Raw genomic sequence first — 21,387 nt, forward strand, 5'->3', positions numbered from 1 at the left:
GTCTTAAGGTCCTTAGCTTTAATCACATCTGCAAAGTTTCCTTTGCCATATAAAGTAACAGTCACGGGTTCTAGAAATCAGGACCTGGCTATCTTTGGGGGCCAACTATTTAACCTAGCACAGACGCTTTAGGACTTTAGGGCTTAATTCTCTTCTGGACCCAGCTGAGAAAAGCTGTCTAGGCAATATGCTCGTTATATCTACAGATGGCACAAAACCATGCCACGTGACTGAATCAAGACCCGGCTGACTCTGAAAAACAGAACTCCACAAAGCGTAATTCAAAAGCGTGTGACGTGCTTGCATTCTGTGTGGAATGGAAGGATTCAAGATGTCAGCTGGCAATTCCAGGAAAAATTGTGATTAGGCTTTTCTTAGAAATGGCATCTGAAGAGCATATGGCGAGGCCTGCTCTTCTAGGTCTGGTTGGACCCTACAGGGAGCAGGCCTTGACTTTGTGAGTGAGCCTGGCTTGCCTTCCACACGGCAATGCCCCTGGGAGAGGAATCAGGATTGACGGTGAAGCCAGGATGCTGCACAGGATAGATGCAGAGGAGTGTTACAGGCTTCTTCACGATGGGCAGATCGGGCCTCAAGTGGTCCGAGCTTTCCAAAGGTGGGTGTGCACAGTGGAGAATTTCCTCTCTGTAGAGAGCCCTGAGTCTGGATGACCATCTGGCAGGGATATGTAGGGGAAGAAGGTGGTGGGTACTGACTTAGATGATTACTTAAGGTTCACTGTCAAACTTTGGGACCCCACTCAACTACTTCAAATTTTAGTTGGGGAAACCAAGTCCCAGAGAGAGAGAGGTCACTTGGATTTATAAAGTTAAAAGCAGAGTCAAACATACATCTCACCACTTCTGGTCATCCTCAGATATTAATACTCAGTTTTTCAAACAACATGCAAGGAAATAAATTCAGAGGTAACATTTAACTCTGATTAAAAAAAAAATACCAAAACCATAAATTTTCAAGGCAGTAATTATCTCGACAGTGCTTTGAGAAGGAGCATGCATTTGCATTGGGGAGGAAGGCACAGAGTCGAGTCTCGGCTGTGCTGCTGAACCCTGAAGGCCTGTCAGAGGCTGCCTGGAATGGGATGAAGAGCAGGGAATCAGAAACAGGCAATCTGTCCAATTTTCAGTGAAACAAGTTTCATAATTTTAGAACCTCCCAACATCCAAAATCCTAGACACAATGTTCCTTTGAAAGAATATATTTTCTTACTAAGTTGATATCAGAAATAAGCAGTTTGTTCTTACACACTTTCTGAGGACCTACATTTCTATGGCATTTAAATCTTGGATATTTTTAATGAACATTAAATCCCAGGGAACTAACACTGCATTTCACAATCTCTGAGCACTGATCGATGTTCTTTTTAATCCTGTAGAATTTCTCCACATATTCAGAACGTCCTAAAAGCTCCACAAAATCTTCATCATGAGTGATTACCAGAAGCTGGAAGTTACGCTGCTGCGAGCGACTTTTTATTATCCTGAAACAATATATTTAGAACATATTATTAGTAAAGAGCATAACCCCTTCTTTGATTTGAAAAGTCACTGCAAACCTTGCCAGACACATGAACTTGTGCTGTGTGTGTCAGGGCCCCAGCTACCCTGCAGGAAGTGGAGGAGCGACCCTGGACCTTCAGGCCAGCCAGGCAGGAGTCTCATCTCCTCTCCAGACAGTAGGGACACATGGGCTGACTCCTCACTTAGGTCTGGTTTAGGGACTCATAGGAATACAAGAACTAGTTTCTTCCAGAACTTCTCACTAAAGCAGGTATAATTATTTTATTGAGTTTTCCTTAATACCCAAACTGTTCAACTATAGAAGGCTTATTCCTTCGCCTGGGATTTTCCTGACCTGTTACTACTTTTCTCTGGAAGAAAAATTTTAAAGTAATAAAGACAAACTGCAGGTAAGGGGAATAACACTGCTTTCTTAAGAGCTGGGTCTACTTAGAATTCTGCCACCACCAGTCACTAGATGCATCATTACTATGACACACAGGGATGTGAGTGGGTGTTCTGGGAACATTTTGCTGAGGTAACCAGCAATGTGACTGAAACCTGAAAGACTTTTTCTTTTAGCTAGCCACTTATCCCCTTCCTGGAGCTGGATGTACTTGAGGTTTCAAAAGCACTTGCCCTTACTTGCGATGGCTGCAGAAAGGTGGCCCTGTGCTGCTCAGCTCTCCTTCTGGCCCTCTCTGCCAGTAAGGGTCTGTCTGGAGCCAGGAGTGCCTGAAACACCTCCTTTGACCTCAGGGAAAGTGCCTTTTTCTCTGCCAGCATAGTCCTTACGCAAGAGCTGCTTGACAACCTTGGCGTCTGTACCCACCCCAGGTGAATGTGGTAAAAGGTATGTGCAATTTTACCCTCACTGGATTTTACCTAATCTCGAAAAAGCTTTTTGAGTAAGAGCTCTGTCATTCTTCACAGTTGTCTGACACATGTGGAAAGCTGGGGAGACAGTCCTAAATCCACTACCACTACCTACAGATGTCTTAGCAGGGCATGCTAATTGCTGTGCATGACATGTGGGTTCCTCTGGTAGGTTTACAGGAAAACCAGACCAGGGAACCCCTCCAGTGACCCTCTCCCTGTGAACACACTTGGGGAGCGGCAGGATGTGTCTGGGACTGCTATTCACCATCTAGTTCCTTTAGGCGGGATCTGAAGAATTACTATCAAAAGGTAAAGCCCAGGGCCTGGCACCAACTGGCTTCCCCAAGAAGTGGGGAACACAGCTAGAGAACGTTTTCACCACAGAACTCTCTTGATCTTGAAAAACTATCACAACCTGTCCCCAAATGTGAGATACTTACTCAACCAGAGCATGTGCAAGAGATTCAATGTTTTCTCGGTCAAGATTTGTCGTTGGCTCATCCAAGGCAATGATGCCACAGTTGAGGCAGAACGTTTCAGCCAGGGCCAGGCGAATGATAAGTGAGGCTAATACCTGGAAAAAAGCCCCTATGTGAGAAGCCCAGCACAGACCTTCTCATCTCATGGCAGGCAAGCAGTCCTGACATGATCTTTTCAGAGGGAAAAGTGGGAAACATCACAGGTTCACTGTTAAGTAAAGCACTGCCCTCTGGGAGAGCCCAGCACTGGGACCAGATTCTTATGTCCTCCAGAAGGAGAACCTGCATGATCTCAGCCCATCATTCACCACAAAACAAAATGCTCAGAGCAATGCTGATGCCTTCACATAAAAAAATTACATCAGCTACAACCAACTTGAGACCAAAGGCTAGAAACAGAGACAATGCCATTTATCTGTAATTTTAATAAACCTGTAGGATTAGCAACCTTAAAAATTCTTGACCTGGCTATTTTCCTGATAATGGGATCTGTCAGAAAACTTTGACACATTTTCTAGAGCCTCTCACTTTTTCTCAGCTACCTTTAAATTTCCATATTCTTGTGTATAATTCTGAGAGTGAGAATAAAAAAGAAAATCCTAGGTCAAAGTATCAGGAGTATAGAAGTGTGGTTTCAGTTAAGCTTACCTGTAGAAAATCCAAGTAACTGGAACTGTTAGGCATTTTCACGGTTACTAGAAACCTAATACTAAAACCCTCAGACTTAACTGAAGCCATCTGAAGATACAAGACACACAGAATTGACAGAGTAGGGCTATTCTGGGAAGTATAAACTACTCTGTTGTGAGCTGTAAGTCCCCTTTCCCCCTCAATTTGTGGGTGGGTGTGCACGAATCAGTGAGTTGGTAATTTTAGAATAGTTTACGTCTTGTCTTTGATGCCTAGGCAAGCCAGAAGACAGAGCCACAGGTTGGCCCTGTGAGGGACAGGCATTTCCTGTCTTTGAATCCAAACTGCTGTCAACTCTACCACCACCCACTCACATGCAGAGTCCCTGGCTGGCTTCGAGAGCCTCAACAAAAGCCAGTGTTAGGTAGGATGGACGCCCACCTCCATTATTTGTTCTCTCCCCTCACACCAAGGGGGCAATTATTGCTAATTAATTTTTATAACTCAGAATAGCTAGAGAAAATCTTTTTCTTCAAGATATTTTTCTAAGTATTTTTAATCCAAAGAGACCATTTTCACACTCTGTATTTTCTCATTTATAATTATCACTAAAAATCACCAAAGTAGGTAGGAATACTGATTACAGATCACAAGGTTGGTCATTTTTGTAGACTGATTTAGATAGTAATCTGCAGATGCTTTAAATTGGTATCAGCGGCCGGGCGCGGTGGCTCAAGCCTGTAATCCCAGCACTTTGGGAGGCCGAGACGGGCGGATCACCAGGTCAGGAGTTTGAGACCAGCCTGGCTAACACGGTGAAACCCCGTCTCTACTAAAAAATACAAAAAACTAGCCGGGCGAGGTGGCAGGCGCCTGTAGTCCCAGCTACTCGGGAGGCTGAGGCAGGAGAATGGTGTGAACCCGGGAGGCGGAGCTTGCAGTGAGCTGAGATCCGGCCACTGCACTCCAGCCTGGGCGACAGAGTGAGACTCCGTCTCAAAAAAAAAAAAAAAAAAAAAAATTGTTATCAGCTGTCTAGGCTGACAACATAATACATATATGCATGGCATGTTCTTTCTTTTTTTTTGAGATGGAGTTTCGCTCTTGTTGCCAGGCTGGAGTGATCTCGGCTCACTGCAACCTCTGCCTCCCGGGTTCAAGCGATTCTCCTGCCTCAGCCTCCCGAGTAGCTGGGATTACAGGCACACGCTACCATGCCCAGCTAATTTTTGTATTTTTAATAGAGATGGAGTTTCACCATGTTAGTCAGGCTGGTCTCGAACTCCTGACCTCAGATGATCTGCCCTCTTCGGCCTTCCAAAGTGCTGGGATTACAGGTGTGAGCCACCATGCCCCCAGCTGCATGGCATGTTCTTTAAGCAAAAATTGCAAACTATGAAAATGGGTTAGATAATGTGAGCATCCATTTCTATGATTTTAGAATTTTATTTAAAAAAAATCAAGGGCTTAGAGGTGTTCTCAAGTGTAATCTTCTGCCTTAATCTGAAAGCAGAAAGCTCAAGAATCTGTGACATCTTTGTTACAAATCTGTGCACAGTGAAGGACCCAGCCTTGTTCCCCAAGGATGCCATATTCCTGACTCTTTAAAACTTCATTCCTCTTCCTGATTTCCAACGCAGGCTGTCCTCCCAGAGCCTCACCTGATGAAAGGGGCCTGACCCAGCAGCTAAGTCTTTGAGTATGTGGTGGTGGGGACTTAGTCCTATGAGGAGCTACTTCCTTAGTGAGACTCCCTCCTATGTTCATTCTGGCTTAAGCTAGAATCTGGTTTGCAATACTATGATGTCACTGATTCTGAAACATCTTATGGTTATAATTGCATTTTTTCATTCCTGCTGGCACATAAAATAGTGGTACATCTTATAACTGATGAGACAGTAACCTTATTCTGATAAGGAGTGCCATGAAAACTCTAACAGGTCTTCAGCTTCTTATTCTACATTTAGCCTATGCTGCAAGAATGCTTCAGGCCCTTCTTTTAAAAGTCTACTTTACATATGTTGCAGGAAATGATGGTTAGCTTCAGGAGAGTGTAATAATAGTAGCTGAGCCTGATTCATATTATGTGGCAGCAAAGAGCTTCCCACCATTCAGGTGTAGCCTTGGTGCTTTCACTGCACTGATGTGTGTTTCTCTCTTTCAGTTACTTGGGTGAGTTGGCTCCCCAGGCTTTTGAGATACCTGCCTTTTGTCCAGCACTGCATCGTCCTCGCATATCCAAGGCCGTGTCTCCCTTCAGCATCACCACTCGGTAGTTATAATTCCGCCTTTTATCTGAAGCTGATACATTTTCATCGGCATCAGACCGTATTTCTATGTATTCAATATCTGACACAGAAAAAAGAATATTTTAAAGGAACCTATGCTCTGTAGCCTTTTGTCATTTACAAACGTTATCAAGTAAGCCTAGGAACAACACACGAGGCTGACATTACCAGGGGAAAAAAATGGCTGGTGTGGAACCTCTTTCTCTGACTGGGAGGATTCAGGAGCCTGGTGGTTGGGCCAGAAGCAACCCAGATACTCCAGTTCCTCAGCCTCAACTCTGTCTTTCTTAGTTTCTGTTAAGAGCGTCCTCCGGGCTAGGCATGGTGGCTCATGCCTGTAAACCCAACACTTTGGGATGCCAAGGCGGGTGGATCACCTGAGGGCAGGAGTTTGAGACCAGCCTGGCCAACGTGGTGAAACCCCATCTCTACTAAAAACACGAAAATTAGCCAGGCGTGGCAGCGCACACCTGTAATTCCAGCTACTACTCGGGAGGCTGAGGTGGGAGAATCACCTGAAGCTGGGAGGTGGAGGTTGCAGTGAGCCAAGATTGCGTCACTGCACTCCAGCCTGGGTGACAAAGAAGAGCGAGACCATCTGAAAAAAAGTTTCCTCCGGATGGTTTTTTCTTATCGCATTTTGGTTTATCCCTATCTACACTATGACAGAACCTATTATGTCATCAGCTAAATATAATGCCTACTGCAGTCAAATATGTAAGTCCTGTTAGGCTCTAGAACAGAAAACTTTACATTTTCTTGCTACAAGATATTGCCAAGATAAGAATTTTTAGAAAATCTCAAAGACATGCTTAGAAAGGGGTCCAGGGAGGTAATGCTGGCATGATGAGAGGTCATAAGGGGAAGAGCTGTGGAGAGGGCTTTGGAAAGAGCATTTGTGATACACCATGGTACTCACCTTGTCCACGATAGGTACTTCGCCACAGATCACGAATAATTTTATTGATTTCTTCCATTTTCATACTGTGAAATTTCATTATTGCTCTGGAAAAAGAAGCCATTGGTACTTTATACATATAAAAGATATATAATTATGTGTAATAGTAATACTAAAATACATAAAATATATAATGTATATAAAATATAAATAACTTCCTCAATATTTTCAATGGTAAAAGTGGAATATAGTAAGAGCTAGAAAAAATAAACAGCAGCAAAACTTTGCTGCTTGGCTAACACTGAAAATTGGTAGGCTTATTTCTAGTGCTCCAGGGTTACCCTTCTCCATATTCACTCTATAGGATACAACAAATACTCCTTTAAGTAAATACTTAAATACTGTGAAAACTTCAGGAAACATAATTTTGTAGACTTTTTTCTTAGGCCGTGGTAACTTATTGGAGGCACTGCTTCCACTGATACTCACGGGTCACAGGAAGGCCTGCTGAATGAACGAGAGGGAGTTAAAGGGGAGGAGGTTTATGGCTGGCCAAGCAGCCGGCAGTCTATGGGGAAAATATGAGAACAGTCTATGGGGAAAATATGAGAATCGCTGGAACTGCCGCCTTGTCCCTCTTCTATCACTGTTAGGGCTTACCAAAAGTCAGCTTCTTACGCTGCTTTTATTCCTCAGATCTTACATTTTTACCAATGGGAAGCTCTGGTTCAGCGAGAATGATTTAGAAGCTTAAGCTGAACTGACATCAAAATTTTATTTTACCTTCCTATTCATAGATTCAGAAATCCTAATTCTAAATATTAACTTCCATCTTTATATTCCAAATCCTAACTCTAAGCACTAACTTCCACTTAGTCCAGACATGTCCCTGTCCCCAACTCTCTTTTAAGGTAGTAGTTTCTAAACACTAAAAAGAAAGAACAGAAATATTTGTAAAAACAAAAGTAGCCTGTCAAAACCTAACATTGTTCCCACCACAGTCACCTTTCATCAAAAAGCCCTTAAGTTCTCTGGAAGCGGGTTTATGAACTAATAAATGTTGCACCAGTGGTAAAAAGGCAAACATTACTGCGATCACCATACAAAGGATGTGAGGCGACTTACTTCCATTTGCAGGCCTCTTATCTGATGCATACAAAAAAAGAAACTGAACATAATGCTACTGCCTCTGTAGAATCATTTCATGATCTTCTGGTTCACCAGCAAGAGAGAAAGAAATGACTCAACATAAATACATTTTAAATATCAGATGAAGGACTGTGAAGTAGTAGAAGACTGGAAAAAACCATATTCTGCTTGTTGATGAGAATGCAACAAGTCTCCATTTTCTACCTTATACATTTATCCCAGCCTAACATTTTATGCTCCTTTCAAAAGGAGACAAAACATCTAAGTATTTCCTAAAAACAAAACAAAACTGATGGAATGTTAGACCAATCATGTAAAGACTGCCTTTCCATAGCTTATATATTATGATCCTGATTTTTCAAATGACATTAAAAAAAAGTTATCTTTCCATTCAAGTTAAAAATCTTCAAAAACTAACATAAGCATTCTAATGTGGAGAACAAGCTCCAGATAGGGCAGGGGTGGCCAAGGTGCACACATGCAGTCTGCCTTGGCTCCCTTATACAACACAGGTGGTGCATCCTGTCCCATGGCCAGGTCTGCTGAGACACAGCACTGTGGGAAAAAGCTCTAGTTCAGGGAGAGGTCTCAACCCACCAAAGAGTGTGTCGGATGGAGCTGATGACTACCACTGTGGGATGGACCATTAATTCATCTTCATATCCTGTCTACTGTGGAATTTACAGCTGTACTGTGTAAGAGATGTGGATGATGAAGGTTGCTACAGTAATCTACATAAGGGAATAACAATGATAATAATGATTATTATTGATGACCATTTACCATATGCGAGACAAAACTATGCTAAATAATCAATGCCATTTAATCCTTACAATACTGGGAATTAGATACTGTTATCTCCATTTACTGTTAACAAAACTAAGATTCAATGAAATCAGTAACTTGTTCAAGATCAGAGAAAAGTGGCTAGAATATTAATAGCCCTTGAATATGATAGTTAAAATTGAAAAGGCAGTCAAAATTCCATCTTTTAAAGCCACCAGACTCAGTTTTATGAGGAAATGTTATCAAATCTTCAAGATACACCTAGTTCACAACTATATAAAGTGTGACACAGCAAGGAGAAACATAAGGGGAAAAAAGTACAAGGCTATTTTGCTTATGAATATAAACATTCTAAATAAAATTTAGTGTATGGGTAGTAAAAAGAATACATCATGACCAAGTAGTGTTTACAACAAGAAACAGTAAAATTGGGGGAAATAATTCAATTATTGTAGTAACAGATGTCAAAAATAACATTTGATACACTATAACACTGAATTTTGATAAAATATCCTAAGTGAAAAATCGAAGAACGTTTTCTTAACTGGACAAAATGACTCCCTCAGATATCCACAGAAAGCATCAAATTTAATTTAAAATATATAGAAGTGTTCCTCCTAAAACTAAGAAGAAGAGAAAGATGCCTCCTATTATGGCTGCTCTAAAATAACGTCCTGGAAATCCCTAACAACTTAAGGATTTCACAATTCAAATTCCTAACTAAAAAGAAATGAAAAATGAAAAAAAGAGAGAAAAGCCTGTTACTGCTTTTGCAGGTGACAGAACTGTATGCTTAGAAAATCCAAGAAAATCAACTGAAAACTTATTCAGACTAATGAGGTAGCCAGAGGTAAACATATAAAAATGAAGTTTTATTATCTAGAGCAAACACCAGTAGGAAAGGCAATAGAAAAAAAAGGATCCTATTCACAGTGGTGATAAAAACCATAAAATGCCTAGGAATAAGTTTAACAAAAGGGTATAGGAGCTGGAGGAAAAAGCTGTAAAACTTTACCATAGGAGAAAAGAACATGATTGAGTAGGAGATGCATACTAAGGAGTCCAGAATGGTAGATTTGATATTACAAAGATGTCCGTTCTCCTCAAATAATCCATAAATTAAATACAATCCAAACAGAAATCCCAATATGATTAAAAAATGCTTAATAGAATCCATAAGCTGACTCTAAAGTTCACATAGAAGAGATAATACAAAAGAAAAAAAATAAATTTTAAAAGTTGGTGTACAAAGGAAAATCCAGAAACAAACCCAAATGCATATAGAACGTTAGTTTATAACTGCAACAGTTCAAATCAACTGGAAAGGTTTCAATAGTGTTACAAAGGATAAAAAAATAACATTACCTGTTATTTAACCTCAAAATAAAATCCAAATGAATGAAAGGATTAAAAGCTAAAGTATTTGGGCAGCTGAGGTGGGAGGATCGCTTGAGCCTGGAGTTTGAGCCTAGGCAACATAGTGAGACCCCATCTCTACAAAAAAATTTAAAAATTAGCTGGGTGTGGTGGTGAGTGCCTGTAGTCCCAGCTACTTGGGAGGCTGAGGTGAGAGGATCACCTGAGCCTGGGAAGTTGAAGCTATAGTAAGCTGTGATCATGCCACTGCACTCCAGGTTCGGTGACAGAGTAAGACCCTGTCTGAAAAAAACAAAACAAAAGCTAAGGTAAAATAAAACCATCAGAAGAAAACATTTTGATAATTTTAGGATTGGGAAGCCTTTCTAAACAAGGAACAACATAAATCAAAAGACTAAAGATCTGACTACCTAAAAATGAAAAGTTACAAAAGATACCATAAAGAAAGCTGAGGTAGTTGGGCACAGTGGCTCATGCCTGTAATCCCAACACTTTAGGAGGCCGAGGCAGGCAGATCACTTGAGGTCAGGAGTTTGAGACCAGCCTGACCAACATGGTGAAACCCTGTCTCTACTAAAAATACAAAAATTAGCCAGGTGTGGTGGTGCATGCCTGTAGTCCCGAGGCAGTTGACGGAGGCCGAGGTACTTGCGAGGCCGAGGCAGGAGATGGAGGCCGAGGCAGGAGACGGAGGTTGAAGTAAGCTGAGATTGTGCCACTGCACTCCAGCCTGGGTGACAGAGCTAGACTCTGTCTCAAAAAAAAAAAAAAAAGTTGATGGACAAATGATAAACTGGGAATAGGCACCTGCAATGTATGTGAAAATAATTAACATCTAGAATCTATTAAAATGTGACAAGTCAAGAAAAAGACAACCTAGTAGAAAAACGGGCAAAGAGATATGAATAGGTAATTTCTGGAAAAGAAATACAAATAGACAACATATGAAAGGACATTTAACTTCACTAGTAAAAAGAGGGAAATGTAAATTAAAGTGCAAGCATTCTTTTGTGCAGCCAGTAAAATGTCAGTAACAAAATCCAGACATGGAAACGGGTACTTTCATATATTACCGGTGGAAATTTTATAAGTGTTTTTAGAAGGCAATTTGGCACTAATTAAAAAATATACATAACCTCTGGGCCAGTAACTCCATTTCTAGGAAGCTGTCTTTTTGATATATCTGCTCTAGTGTGCAAAGACGCACTCTGCAGCATTATCTGTAGTAGCACATATTCAAAAGCTTTCTAATATGTTCAATAATGGTTAAATAAAGTAGATATCATGCATTTTACAGAATATGCAGTCATTAAAAATACAAAGTACTTGAATATATGAATGTAAAAGATTACCGCTATGTTAAATGGAAAAAAAAAAAAAACTCAGAAAAATACCTACCTTGTGATAATGCTCACAAAGAACAGAAAATATTTATTTGGGTGTACTACGTGCAAAGCCATTGTGAGGGAAATGAAAATATGTCACCAACGTAATAATTCTTAAGGGCTGAATCAAAGTTAGACATTGTCATGGAAATGAACCTAAGTCTACCTTGAAGTGTGTTCTGTGGTTTGCAGTTATGGAGTATGGGGAAGCCCAAATATCTGTAATACAAGGCTGAATGGCTTTAGTTGCATAAGTGGTACAAAATATTATGAAGTACAAAGATAGGAAAAAAATCACATATATTTGGGAAGGACTTCATCAACGTAACATTCCAAGGATGGGAAATAGCACAGGAAAATATAGGACGTATTAAGGGAACAAAATTGTTTGGTTAGAACACACTTGGTAGTAAGAATTGAAATGGGAAAGCCCAGGTATGGAAGTCTTTGCTAAAATTAGAAGGGAATAGGGACCACCAGCTTTAGGAAAATTAAGCTGACAGAAGTATAATGGGTGGAGATGGGGGTGGGAAGGATGGTAAGAGATAAGACGTGGGAAAGCTACCACGGTAATAGGTGCGAGTTACTTAGGCTGAAGCCATGGAAAGAAAGCAGCTCAGGGCTGGATTGCTCACACCTGCAATCCCAGCGTTTGGAAGGCTAAGGTGGGAGGACTGCTTGAGCCCAGGAAGTCGAGGCTGCAGTGAGCTGTGATCACAGCACTGCACTCCAGCCTGGGTGACAGAGTGAGATCCTGTACAAGAACCCTCTAGGAGCTATTGAGTGACATATAGTGGCCCAATTAACTTAACACACTTTTGTCACTTGGACTTTACAGGCATTTAACATCAAATAACTTACAGAATGGCCTTGAAAGTCCATGACCGTGTGCTGAGGCAAAGATTTGAATTTCATGGGCTGCAAACTGTTATGGTCAAGTAGTCATCTGGCTAGTGTATCAGCTCCACCACCTGCCTGGAGTATGCACATCTCTCAGTTAAATGTATATACTAACTCATGCGAAGTAGTATGATTTCCTTGTGAAAACTGGTTCTCAAAAGAAAGTGAGAGGCCGGGTGAGGTGGCTCACACCTGTAATCCCAGCACTTTGGGAGGCCAGGGTGGGTAAATCACTTGAGGTCAGAAGTTAGAGACCACCCTGGCCAACATAGTAAAACTCCATCTCTACTAAAAATACAAAAATTAGCCAGGTGTGGTGGTGGGCACCTGTAATCCCAGCTATTTGGGAGGCTGAGGCAGGAGGATTGCTTGAACTTGGGAGGTGGAGGTTACAGTGAGCCAAGATTGCATGACTGCACTCCAGCCTGGGTGACAGAGCGAGACTGTCTCAAGAAAAAACAAAAAAAAAAAAAAAAAGAGAGAGAGAAGCTCTAAGATCTCAGAAAATAATGATTTATAAATTACTTTAGTCTGATATTTAAATACTCGTTAAGAGTCTGAAAGATTTCATTAAAAATTTCAGTAATAATCGATTGCATTTTATGAGGAAAAATGATGGCTTTAATGGCGTTGATATTTCTGGTAATCCATGAAAGTCTTAACAAGCTTGCCCAGCTTGCCTTATTTTGTTGTTGTTCTGTTTTGTTCTAGGCTTTTAGCAGACTGAAGCCATGGTTTTTAGTTTTGTCTCTAGTGATAAGCAGAAAAGAGGGATGAGGAAGAGGCTTTACTGGCCCAACCAGAAACAGAAGCTAAGAACCCATGACTGGATTTTCTCCCTTGGACACCCCATAGACCAATATCTCACCTTCCGGGAGGGTACCCTTCCAGTTCTTGCTTCTTTAAACTCATTAACTTAATTTTCTTTAGCTAGACTCCCAAACATCAGCTTTTACAATTCAGCCTATGGTTCAACCACTATGGCAAGATAAACATTTGTTTAGGTGTGAAAAACCAGTGGCTATCTTTGGGTTTTGTAATCTATCCTCTTGAGGTTGCACGAGCTACTGTGAAACCTTACTGCATCCATGGTCATGATGGAGATGGTGACTATAAGGTTAGCCCTGAATAAAGCCCTCATCTGAAGCTCCCCTTGAATGCAGGGACCCAGGCTCTGAAGAGCCTCACAGAAAGCTGGCCACCTTGGATGCAAAATGGTAAAGGTTACGTGTTTACAACGAGTCTTAAAAGAAGTATGACCTAATATGCAACCTTCCACATCTGGGGAAAAATGAGAGTAGAACATTTTGGGCATAGGGTAGAACACCATATCTTGAGTGATATATTCTAAAATCATTTAAATTGGTATATTGTATTAGTATGGGGTAATACATTCCAAATGATGGATAATTTCCCCTTTTCATCTATGTGTCTCTCTGACCATTGCCAATGCTTATACTTACTGATGTTTTTAGATGATTACTAATAACAGATGGTAATCAGCTTTTCTTGAAAATGCACTGCCGATTTCCTGTGTTACCTTAAATAGACAGCTGAACGCAACAATTACACTGACTGCATGCTTCATTCTAAGACGTGAAAGAATGAGGGAAATTTTGTACCTTACTTTCTTCTGGGTTAGAAGGCAAATTTAGGGCTCACTGTATAAACCTTGAGAAGGCCACTGTTTGCAAGCATAAGCCCACAAAGACTCAATTTTGGGGAAATTTGTATCATTTCTTTTCTTTTTATTTAGAAGAATCCATCTGAGTACCATGTAACAGAACTCAGTAAACAGCCTGGTTTTGTTCCTTAAGCAAGCCTAAATTGCTGGAAAGCACTCCTGTACCTCTCCACCCATGCCTGGCTCCACTAAGCTCCCTCATAGGTCCTCACTCTCCTCAGCATGATGCCTCTGTGACTGAGGCACTTTTCTCTGCTGAAAAGCCCTTCCTCCTTATCCCAGGCCCAGGTCAAAAACAGACTACGGAGCACCTACCAAGGTCTCCATCAGAAAGACTGTCAGCAGTTTGGAGGAGGGACAGGGTATGATATTCCTGTTTTCCCAGAGCCTGACAAAGTGGCAGAGCAGGGGTTGTTGAATTTTTTTTTAGTTTTTCTCCTATAGCCTAATCTTGGAAGTGAAGGGAATTCTTATTCCTGCTGTCACTGATTCCCAGGGTATGCAGGGATAGCTGGAGGGCTCCTATGTATGGTTTTCTATTCAGTGAATACATATGAAACCCCAGGTCTGCAGGTCAATGGGCTGTAAGTAAGAGAAGAGCTGACTTTGTAGCAAAATACTTACAAGTAAAATTGAAAACAAAACCAACCTATTTAACTTGGTCCCTGGTCCACTCTAACCATTGCTCCATTTTTCTTGCTCCCCATCACAGGAGAAGTTGTTATAAGAATTATCTATATTCGTTGTCTCCATTTTCTTTTTTCTTTTCCAAGACAGAGTTTTGCTCTCATTGCCCAGGCTGGAGTACAATGACACGATCTTGGCTCACTGCAACCTCCACCTCCCAGGTTCAGGCAATTCTCCTGCCTCAGCCTCCCGAGTAGCTGGGATTACAGGTATGCCCCACCACGCCCAGCTAATCTTTGCATTTTTAGTAGAGAGGGGATTTCACCATGTTGGTCAGGCTGGTCTCGAACTCCTGACCTCAGGTGATCCTGCCCTGGCCTCCCAAAGTGCTGGGATTACAGGTGTGAGCCACCATGCCTGGCTGCTGTCTCCATTTCTTACTACCCATTCTCTCCCCACCCAACTCGACCAGGCTTCAGTTCCAACTGTGCCACTGACTGCTCCTCAGTCATTAACAACTTCCATTTTGTCAAATTTAAGGGTCACTTCTTAGTCCTTATTTGACCCCAAATAGCATTAGATTCTTGATATATTTTCTTCCCTTGGTTTTCAAGATACCATATCTTTTAAAATTTTTTCCCACCTCACCAGCTGCTTATTTAAGGGATTTGCAAACATAACTAGTGGTGGGACCTTTCCCTTCTCTCTCTATGCTCATTCCACATGTGATCTCATCTCATGAGTTAAATGCCATGGATATGCTGATGACTCCCCAATGTACACCTTTCCCTTGAACTCTAGGCTCGAGGTTATATATCCAACTGCCTGCTTCACATCTCTGCTTAGATGTCTACAAGCACTTCAAACTTAAAACTGTACAAAATGGAACTACTGATTTTCTCTCCCCAGTCCCGCCCATTTTAAGGAATGGCAACCTGTTCCCCCAATATCCTGTTGTTCAAGTAAAAATATGTAGGAGCAACCTTTGGTTATTTTACTTTCCCTCCCTTACACTCAATTCAGAAGCAAGGCCTGTCAACTCTCTCTCCAGAATAAATTCCAAGTCTATCTTCTATCACTTCCCTCTATTTTCACTGCTACCACCTGATCTAGCCCACCACCATCTCTTGGTTACTACAAGTCTCCTCATCGGTCTCTGCTTTTACTTTTGCCCTTTACAATCCATTCTCCACGCACAGCAGTCAGTGCAATTTCTTCTAACTAGAAATCAGATTATATTATTTCCTTCCTTTAAACCCTCCAGTGACTGCCCAATGCAGTTAGAATGAAATAAAACTGTTTACCACAGCTACAAGGCATGACATACTCTGGGAATGGCCTATCTCTGACTATATTCCAGCCATGCTTGCCTTCTTCCTGGTCCTTAGAAAATACTTTCTGTTCGTCCTGATCTTGGCTGCTGCATTAACTATTCTCTCTACCTGGAATGCCTGCACCCCAGTTTTTTGCATATCTTGCTCCCTTCTCCTCAATCAGGTCCCAGCTTAAGGGCCCATCAGTTACGCTCACATTGTTCATTTTTCACTGTAATAACCTACCATTACTAGCCATTTTGTTATGAATTTATTTCTTAATTTTGTTTCTTCATCCTTATATACTTAGTATCTAGAACAGTATCAAGCATATATGTACTCACATTTTTATTGAACAAAATCCTAATATACAACTATATATTATGTATACACGCATCTCACTGAAGAGTTACAATATAGAAGTAAGTTATGGTTCTAAACCAGGAAGTATAAGTAACAGTTAAAATGTTTTTATATAAATACTAGCTTTTTTAACGGTTACAAAAAAAGGTCATGTCCATAATTCCAGCAGTTTGGGAGGCTGAGGAGGGTGGATCACTTGAGGCCAGGAGTTCAAAACCAGCCTGGTCATCATGACGAAACCTCTTCTCTACTAAAAATACAAAAAATTGGCCCGGGGTGGTAGCACATGCCTGTAATCCCAGATGCTTAGAAGACTGAGGCACGAGAACTGCTTGAACCCAGAAGGCAGAGGTTACAGTGAGCAGAGATCACACCACTGCACTCCAGCCTGAGAGAGCTGAGAGAACCAGTGAGACTCTGTCTCCAAAAAAAAAAAAAAAAAAAAAAGCAGGGGGGCCACTATGGTAGCAACATGTCACAGGGGTTCTGAGATTTAATTTTATCTCTACCATTTACCTGGGTAATCTTGGGTAGGCTGCTTAATCTCTCTGATAAATACTTGCTCTTTAATACAGAGTTAGATACAATAATTAAATTGATTATGGCTATCATGTAGTATTCAATTGCTATTAGTGTTTTCTATGCATAGCCCTCAACCTCAAAGAATGTTGAAATAGGAAGAGAAACCTACATTTTCTTAATGAATTTAGTTCTTTAGTGCTATTTAAGAATAGAGAATTTAAGAACTTACATTAAAGAATGGAACATGACAAAGAAAGCTGGACTAAATCGCCTCTGAGCTTTTCTGACTCTATACTGAATAACAGTATAGATTTTTAAAAATTCGATTTTATAGATGAGGAAATGGAAACTCAGAGTGTCTAAAGAATTTGCTAAATATCTTCAGTCAGGACTCAAAATCATCACTATGGAGAATAGCATGGAGGTTCCTAAAAAAACTAAACACAGAACTACCATATGATTCTGCAATCCCACTTACTGGATATTTACACAAAGGAAATGAAATCATTAGGTTGAAGAGATATCTGCACTCCTATATTTATTACAGCACTATTCATAATACCCAAGATTTGGAAGCAACCTGAGTGTCCATCAACAGATAAATGGATAAAGAAAATGTGGTTCTTGCCGGGTACGGTGGCTCATGTCTAATCCCAGCACTTTGGGAGGCTGAGGCGGGTGGATCATTTGAGGTCAGGAGTTCAAGATTAACATGGCAAAACCCTGTTTCTACTAAAAATACAAAAATTATCCAGATGTGGTGGCAGGAACCTGTAATTCCAGCTACTCAGAGGCTGAGGCAGGAGAACTGCATGAACCCCGGAGGCAGAGGTTGCAGTGAGCTGAAATCAGTGGCTGAATAGCCATATGTGTATATGAATGACTTCTTTTTTTTTTTTTTTTGAGACGGAGTATCTGTCTCCCAGTCTACAGTGCAGTCCAGTCTGGGAGACAGAGACTCTGTCTCAAAAAAAAAAAAAAAAAAAAGTCATTCATATACACATATGGCTATTCAGCCATAAAATAAAATGAGATCCTGTCATCTGGAATAACATGGATGGAACTGGAGGACACTATGTTAAATGAAGTAAGTCAGGCACAGAAAGACAAACTTTGCATGTTCTCATTCATTTGTGGGAGTGAAAAATTAAAACAATTGAACTCATGGAGATAGAGATGATAGGTAGCAGAGGCTAGAAAGGGCAGTGGAGATGGTTAATGAGTACAAAAATATAGAAAGAATAAGATGTAGTATTTAATAGCACAACAGAGTGACTACAGTCAACAACAATTTATTGTACATTTAAAAATAACTAAAATAGTATAATTAGAATGTCTGTAACAAAAGGAGGGATAAATGTTTGAGGTGATGGAAACCCCATTTATCCTGATGTGATTATTATGCATTGTATGCTTGCATCAAAATATCTCATGTGTCACATAAATATACCTACTATATAGTCATAAAAAAATAGAGTCGGCCAGGCGCGGTGGCTCACGCCTGTAATCCCAGCACTTTGGAAGGCCGAGATGGGCGGATCACAAGGTCAGGAGATCGAGACCATCCTGGCTAACACGGTGAAACCCCGTCTCTACCAAAAAGTACAAAAAACTAGCCAGGCGAGGTGGCGGGCGCCTATAGTCCCAGCTACTTGGGAGGCTGAGACAGGAGAATGGCGTGAACCCGGGAGGTGGAGCTTGCAGTGAGCTGAGATGGCGCCACTGCACTGTAGACTGGGCGACAGAGCGAGACTCTGTCGCAAAAAAAAAAAAAAAAAAAAAAAAAGAGTAAGACTTTTTTTTAAAAAAAGAATTCAAAATCTGGAGACAGCACTTTTAACCATGTATTATGGACTTCTGAGGTTTTTTAAAAAACGTAAAACTTATGTTGGACTTTTACACAAAGTCCAATGTCTTGCTTTATAATACCCATTTTTATTTTTTCATCACAACCAACTTATCTTATTCCAAATAGAAGTTTTGGTGTTTTGTTTTTTGCATTTTTTTTTTTTTTTTTTGAGACAGGGTCTCTTTCTGTCACCCAGGCTGGAATGCACTGGCACAATCTTGGCTCATTGCAACCCACCACGGCCTTCTGAGTAGCTCGGATTATAGGTGTATGCTACCACACCCAGATAATTTTTGTATTTTTTTGTAGAGATGGGGTTTTGCCATGTTGCCTAGGTTAGTCTCAAACTCCTGGACTTAAGCAATCCACCCGCTTTGGACTCCCAAAGTGCTAGGATTACAGGCGTGAGCCACTGTGCCTGGCCAAATAGGTTTTTACTGACAAAAATCTGTTTTGATTTGTGTCTCTTCAAATAAACCTATAATATCCTTGCTAGAAGTTACTGGATCTGCTATTCCTTAATGCTCAATGAATGTTTGATAAGTCTATCGGATACACAGCATCTGTTGCTAAACAACTAAAAAAAACTAAGAAGTCCCCTAAAGGCATAAATGAAGTAGCTGAGAAGACTAAAAAGAATTATTAAAGGCAAAAAAATAAAAAACAAATGTATGTATGTGTAGTCTACTGGGCAAGAATTCCTTAAGTTTTGCTTATGTTCTTGTTTCAACACCTTAAATTCCAAGACTAACCACTTTAAACTGTTGGATCTAGTATCTAGGAGAGATGGCAACATTCAAAGAGGTTAAAAAACAAAAGTTCTCATTTGGTGCAGGCATACACCTTTTTGGACCCACGGAGCATTATAACGTTAACCTACCCGCTCACAATGAAATGGGACAAAAGATGTATCTATGGAATACTCTCAAAAAAATAGTTTTAAAAGTTAATCTAACAAAAATCTTAGTATAATTTATTTTTTAAAAATAACATGTTAAGATAATTGGCTCACTCCCAATATTTCACAGTAAATGGATCTAATCTGTCTTACATGATTATGTACTTCCTAAAACTTGTATATGCCAAAAATATGCCTAGGCAATTCTGGGACCACCTTTGTTATCATCACTAACTAAAAAAGTCCTCATACTGAAACCAGAGTTCTCCTGTCTTCCTGAGACCTGTGGTCTGAATGCCACTGCTCAGGTTGGTCTGTTGACTATGCTGTATCTGACCAGAAGTCTTAGAAGAGAAAAGAAGCTCTCTGTGTAACTCTCTTAGTGCTAAGGAAGATACTTGCCATTCCGGAAAAAACAACCACCACCAAAATCTAAAGTTAGTAATAATTCTCCTGCCACAAATGAACAGAACTGCTAGATAGATTTATAACAAAACTTATTTTAAATTCATAGTTGAGCTCACAAGAAAGAAAGGGAAATCCCTATGTAACAGAAACGAAGATAGAAGTGAAAACCAGACCAGTCAGTATGTAACCTGACAGACAAACTAAACTTGGAGTTATTATTATTATGTTACTGTTATTTTTGAGACAAAGTCTCATTCTGTTGCCCAGGTTGGAGTGTAGTGGTGCAATCTTGGCTCACTGCAATCTCTGCTTCCCAGTTCAAATGATTCTCCTGCCTCAGCCTCCTGAGTAGCTGAGATTACAGGTGTGCACCACCACACCCAGCTAATTTTTTTATTCTTTTAGTAGAGATGGGGTTTCACCATGTTGGCCAGGCTGGTCTCAAACTCCTGATTTCAAGTGATCCACCTACCTCGGTCTCCCAAAGTGCTGGGCTTACAGGTGTGAGCCACTATACCCAGCCATGAACTTGGGGTTATTATTTTTATAACCTAGGGATTGGTTCTTATCATCCAGGACAGAAGATAGTCTAGGAACCTACCAACTGAGAAATCAACAAAAACCCCTACATGCAGGCCAATGTTTTCTCTGGAGTTCCTAGTTAATATAAAACCAAAATTTCTGTGTAGATGGACATCTACAAGGAAAGGTCACAAGGGAGTCTCACAGAAAAAACAATGCTAGTAAAGATAAGTGCACAATTAAATGTTAATAAAACACAGAAACTTCACTAGGGGATAGAATCAGAATACAAAACAGCAGAAGCAGCCTCCTCAAAATGTGAAATTAAAAAATAATAATCTGAAAGAGAATATAAAATGTGTATAGTTAAAATGAGTAAAGACACATTCAAGAAGGAATCAAAATACTAAGGAAGAAAATACATCAAAAGCCTGGCGCAGCGGCTTGCATCTGTAATCCTAGCATTTTGGGAGGCCTAGGTGGGAGGATCGCTTGAGGCCAGGAGTTCAAGACCAGCCTGGGCAACATGACAAAACCCCATATGTACTAAAAATACAAAAACTAGCTGAGTGGTGGCATGCATCTGTAATTCCAGCTATTCGGGGAGCTGAGGAATGAGAACTGCTTGAATTCAGGAGGTGGAGGCTGTAGTGAGCCGAGATCACGCCACTGCACTCCAGCCTGGGTGACAGAGCCAGACTCTGTTTAAAAAAAAAAAAAAAATTATAAAAAAAACCATGTGAGTTTCTGAAAAAGAACAAAATAGAACTTACAGAAAAAAAATGAAGGGGAAAAAAAACAATGACAACAACTCAATAGGTAGTATTAAGTAGCAGCTAAATAATTTATGAACTACAAGATATTTACCCAGAGCCCACTATATGCAAGAGGGGTTAAGCAATGTAGAGGA

The 21,387-nt window shown here is 40.6% G+C and overlaps 1 protein-coding gene across 3 annotated transcripts in view; it reads right to left on the reverse strand.

The window, feature by feature from the left end:
• Nucleotides 1-223: 223 nt before the first annotated feature.
• LOC105467173 (RAD50 double strand break repair protein) overlaps nucleotides 224-21,387 on the reverse strand; it is an 86,746-nt gene continuing 65,582 nt past the window's right edge. For 2 of the 3 annotated variants that reach the window (XM_011716642.3, XM_071098484.1), the window contains 4 exons: nucleotides 6,716-6,801; nucleotides 5,715-5,857; nucleotides 2,840-2,973; nucleotides 224-1,501 (listed from right to left, as the gene is read on the reverse strand). In XM_011716642.3, coding sequence (XP_011714944.1) covers nucleotides 1,315-1,501; nucleotides 2,840-2,973; nucleotides 5,715-5,857; nucleotides 6,716-6,801 — 550 coding nt within the window. In that variant the 3' untranslated portion in view covers nucleotides 224-1,314. Of the gene's footprint in view, nucleotides 1,502-2,839; nucleotides 2,974-5,714; nucleotides 5,858-6,715; nucleotides 6,802-10,584; nucleotides 10,757-21,387 lie in introns of those variants that run through there. The other variant, XM_071098485.1, reaches the window with a different exon arrangement.

Source organism: Macaca nemestrina, chromosome 6, assembly GCF_043159975.1.
Source record: "Macaca nemestrina isolate mMacNem1 chromosome 6, mMacNem.hap1, whole genome shotgun sequence".
NCBI lineage: Eukaryota > Metazoa > Chordata > Mammalia > Primates > Cercopithecidae > Macaca > Macaca nemestrina.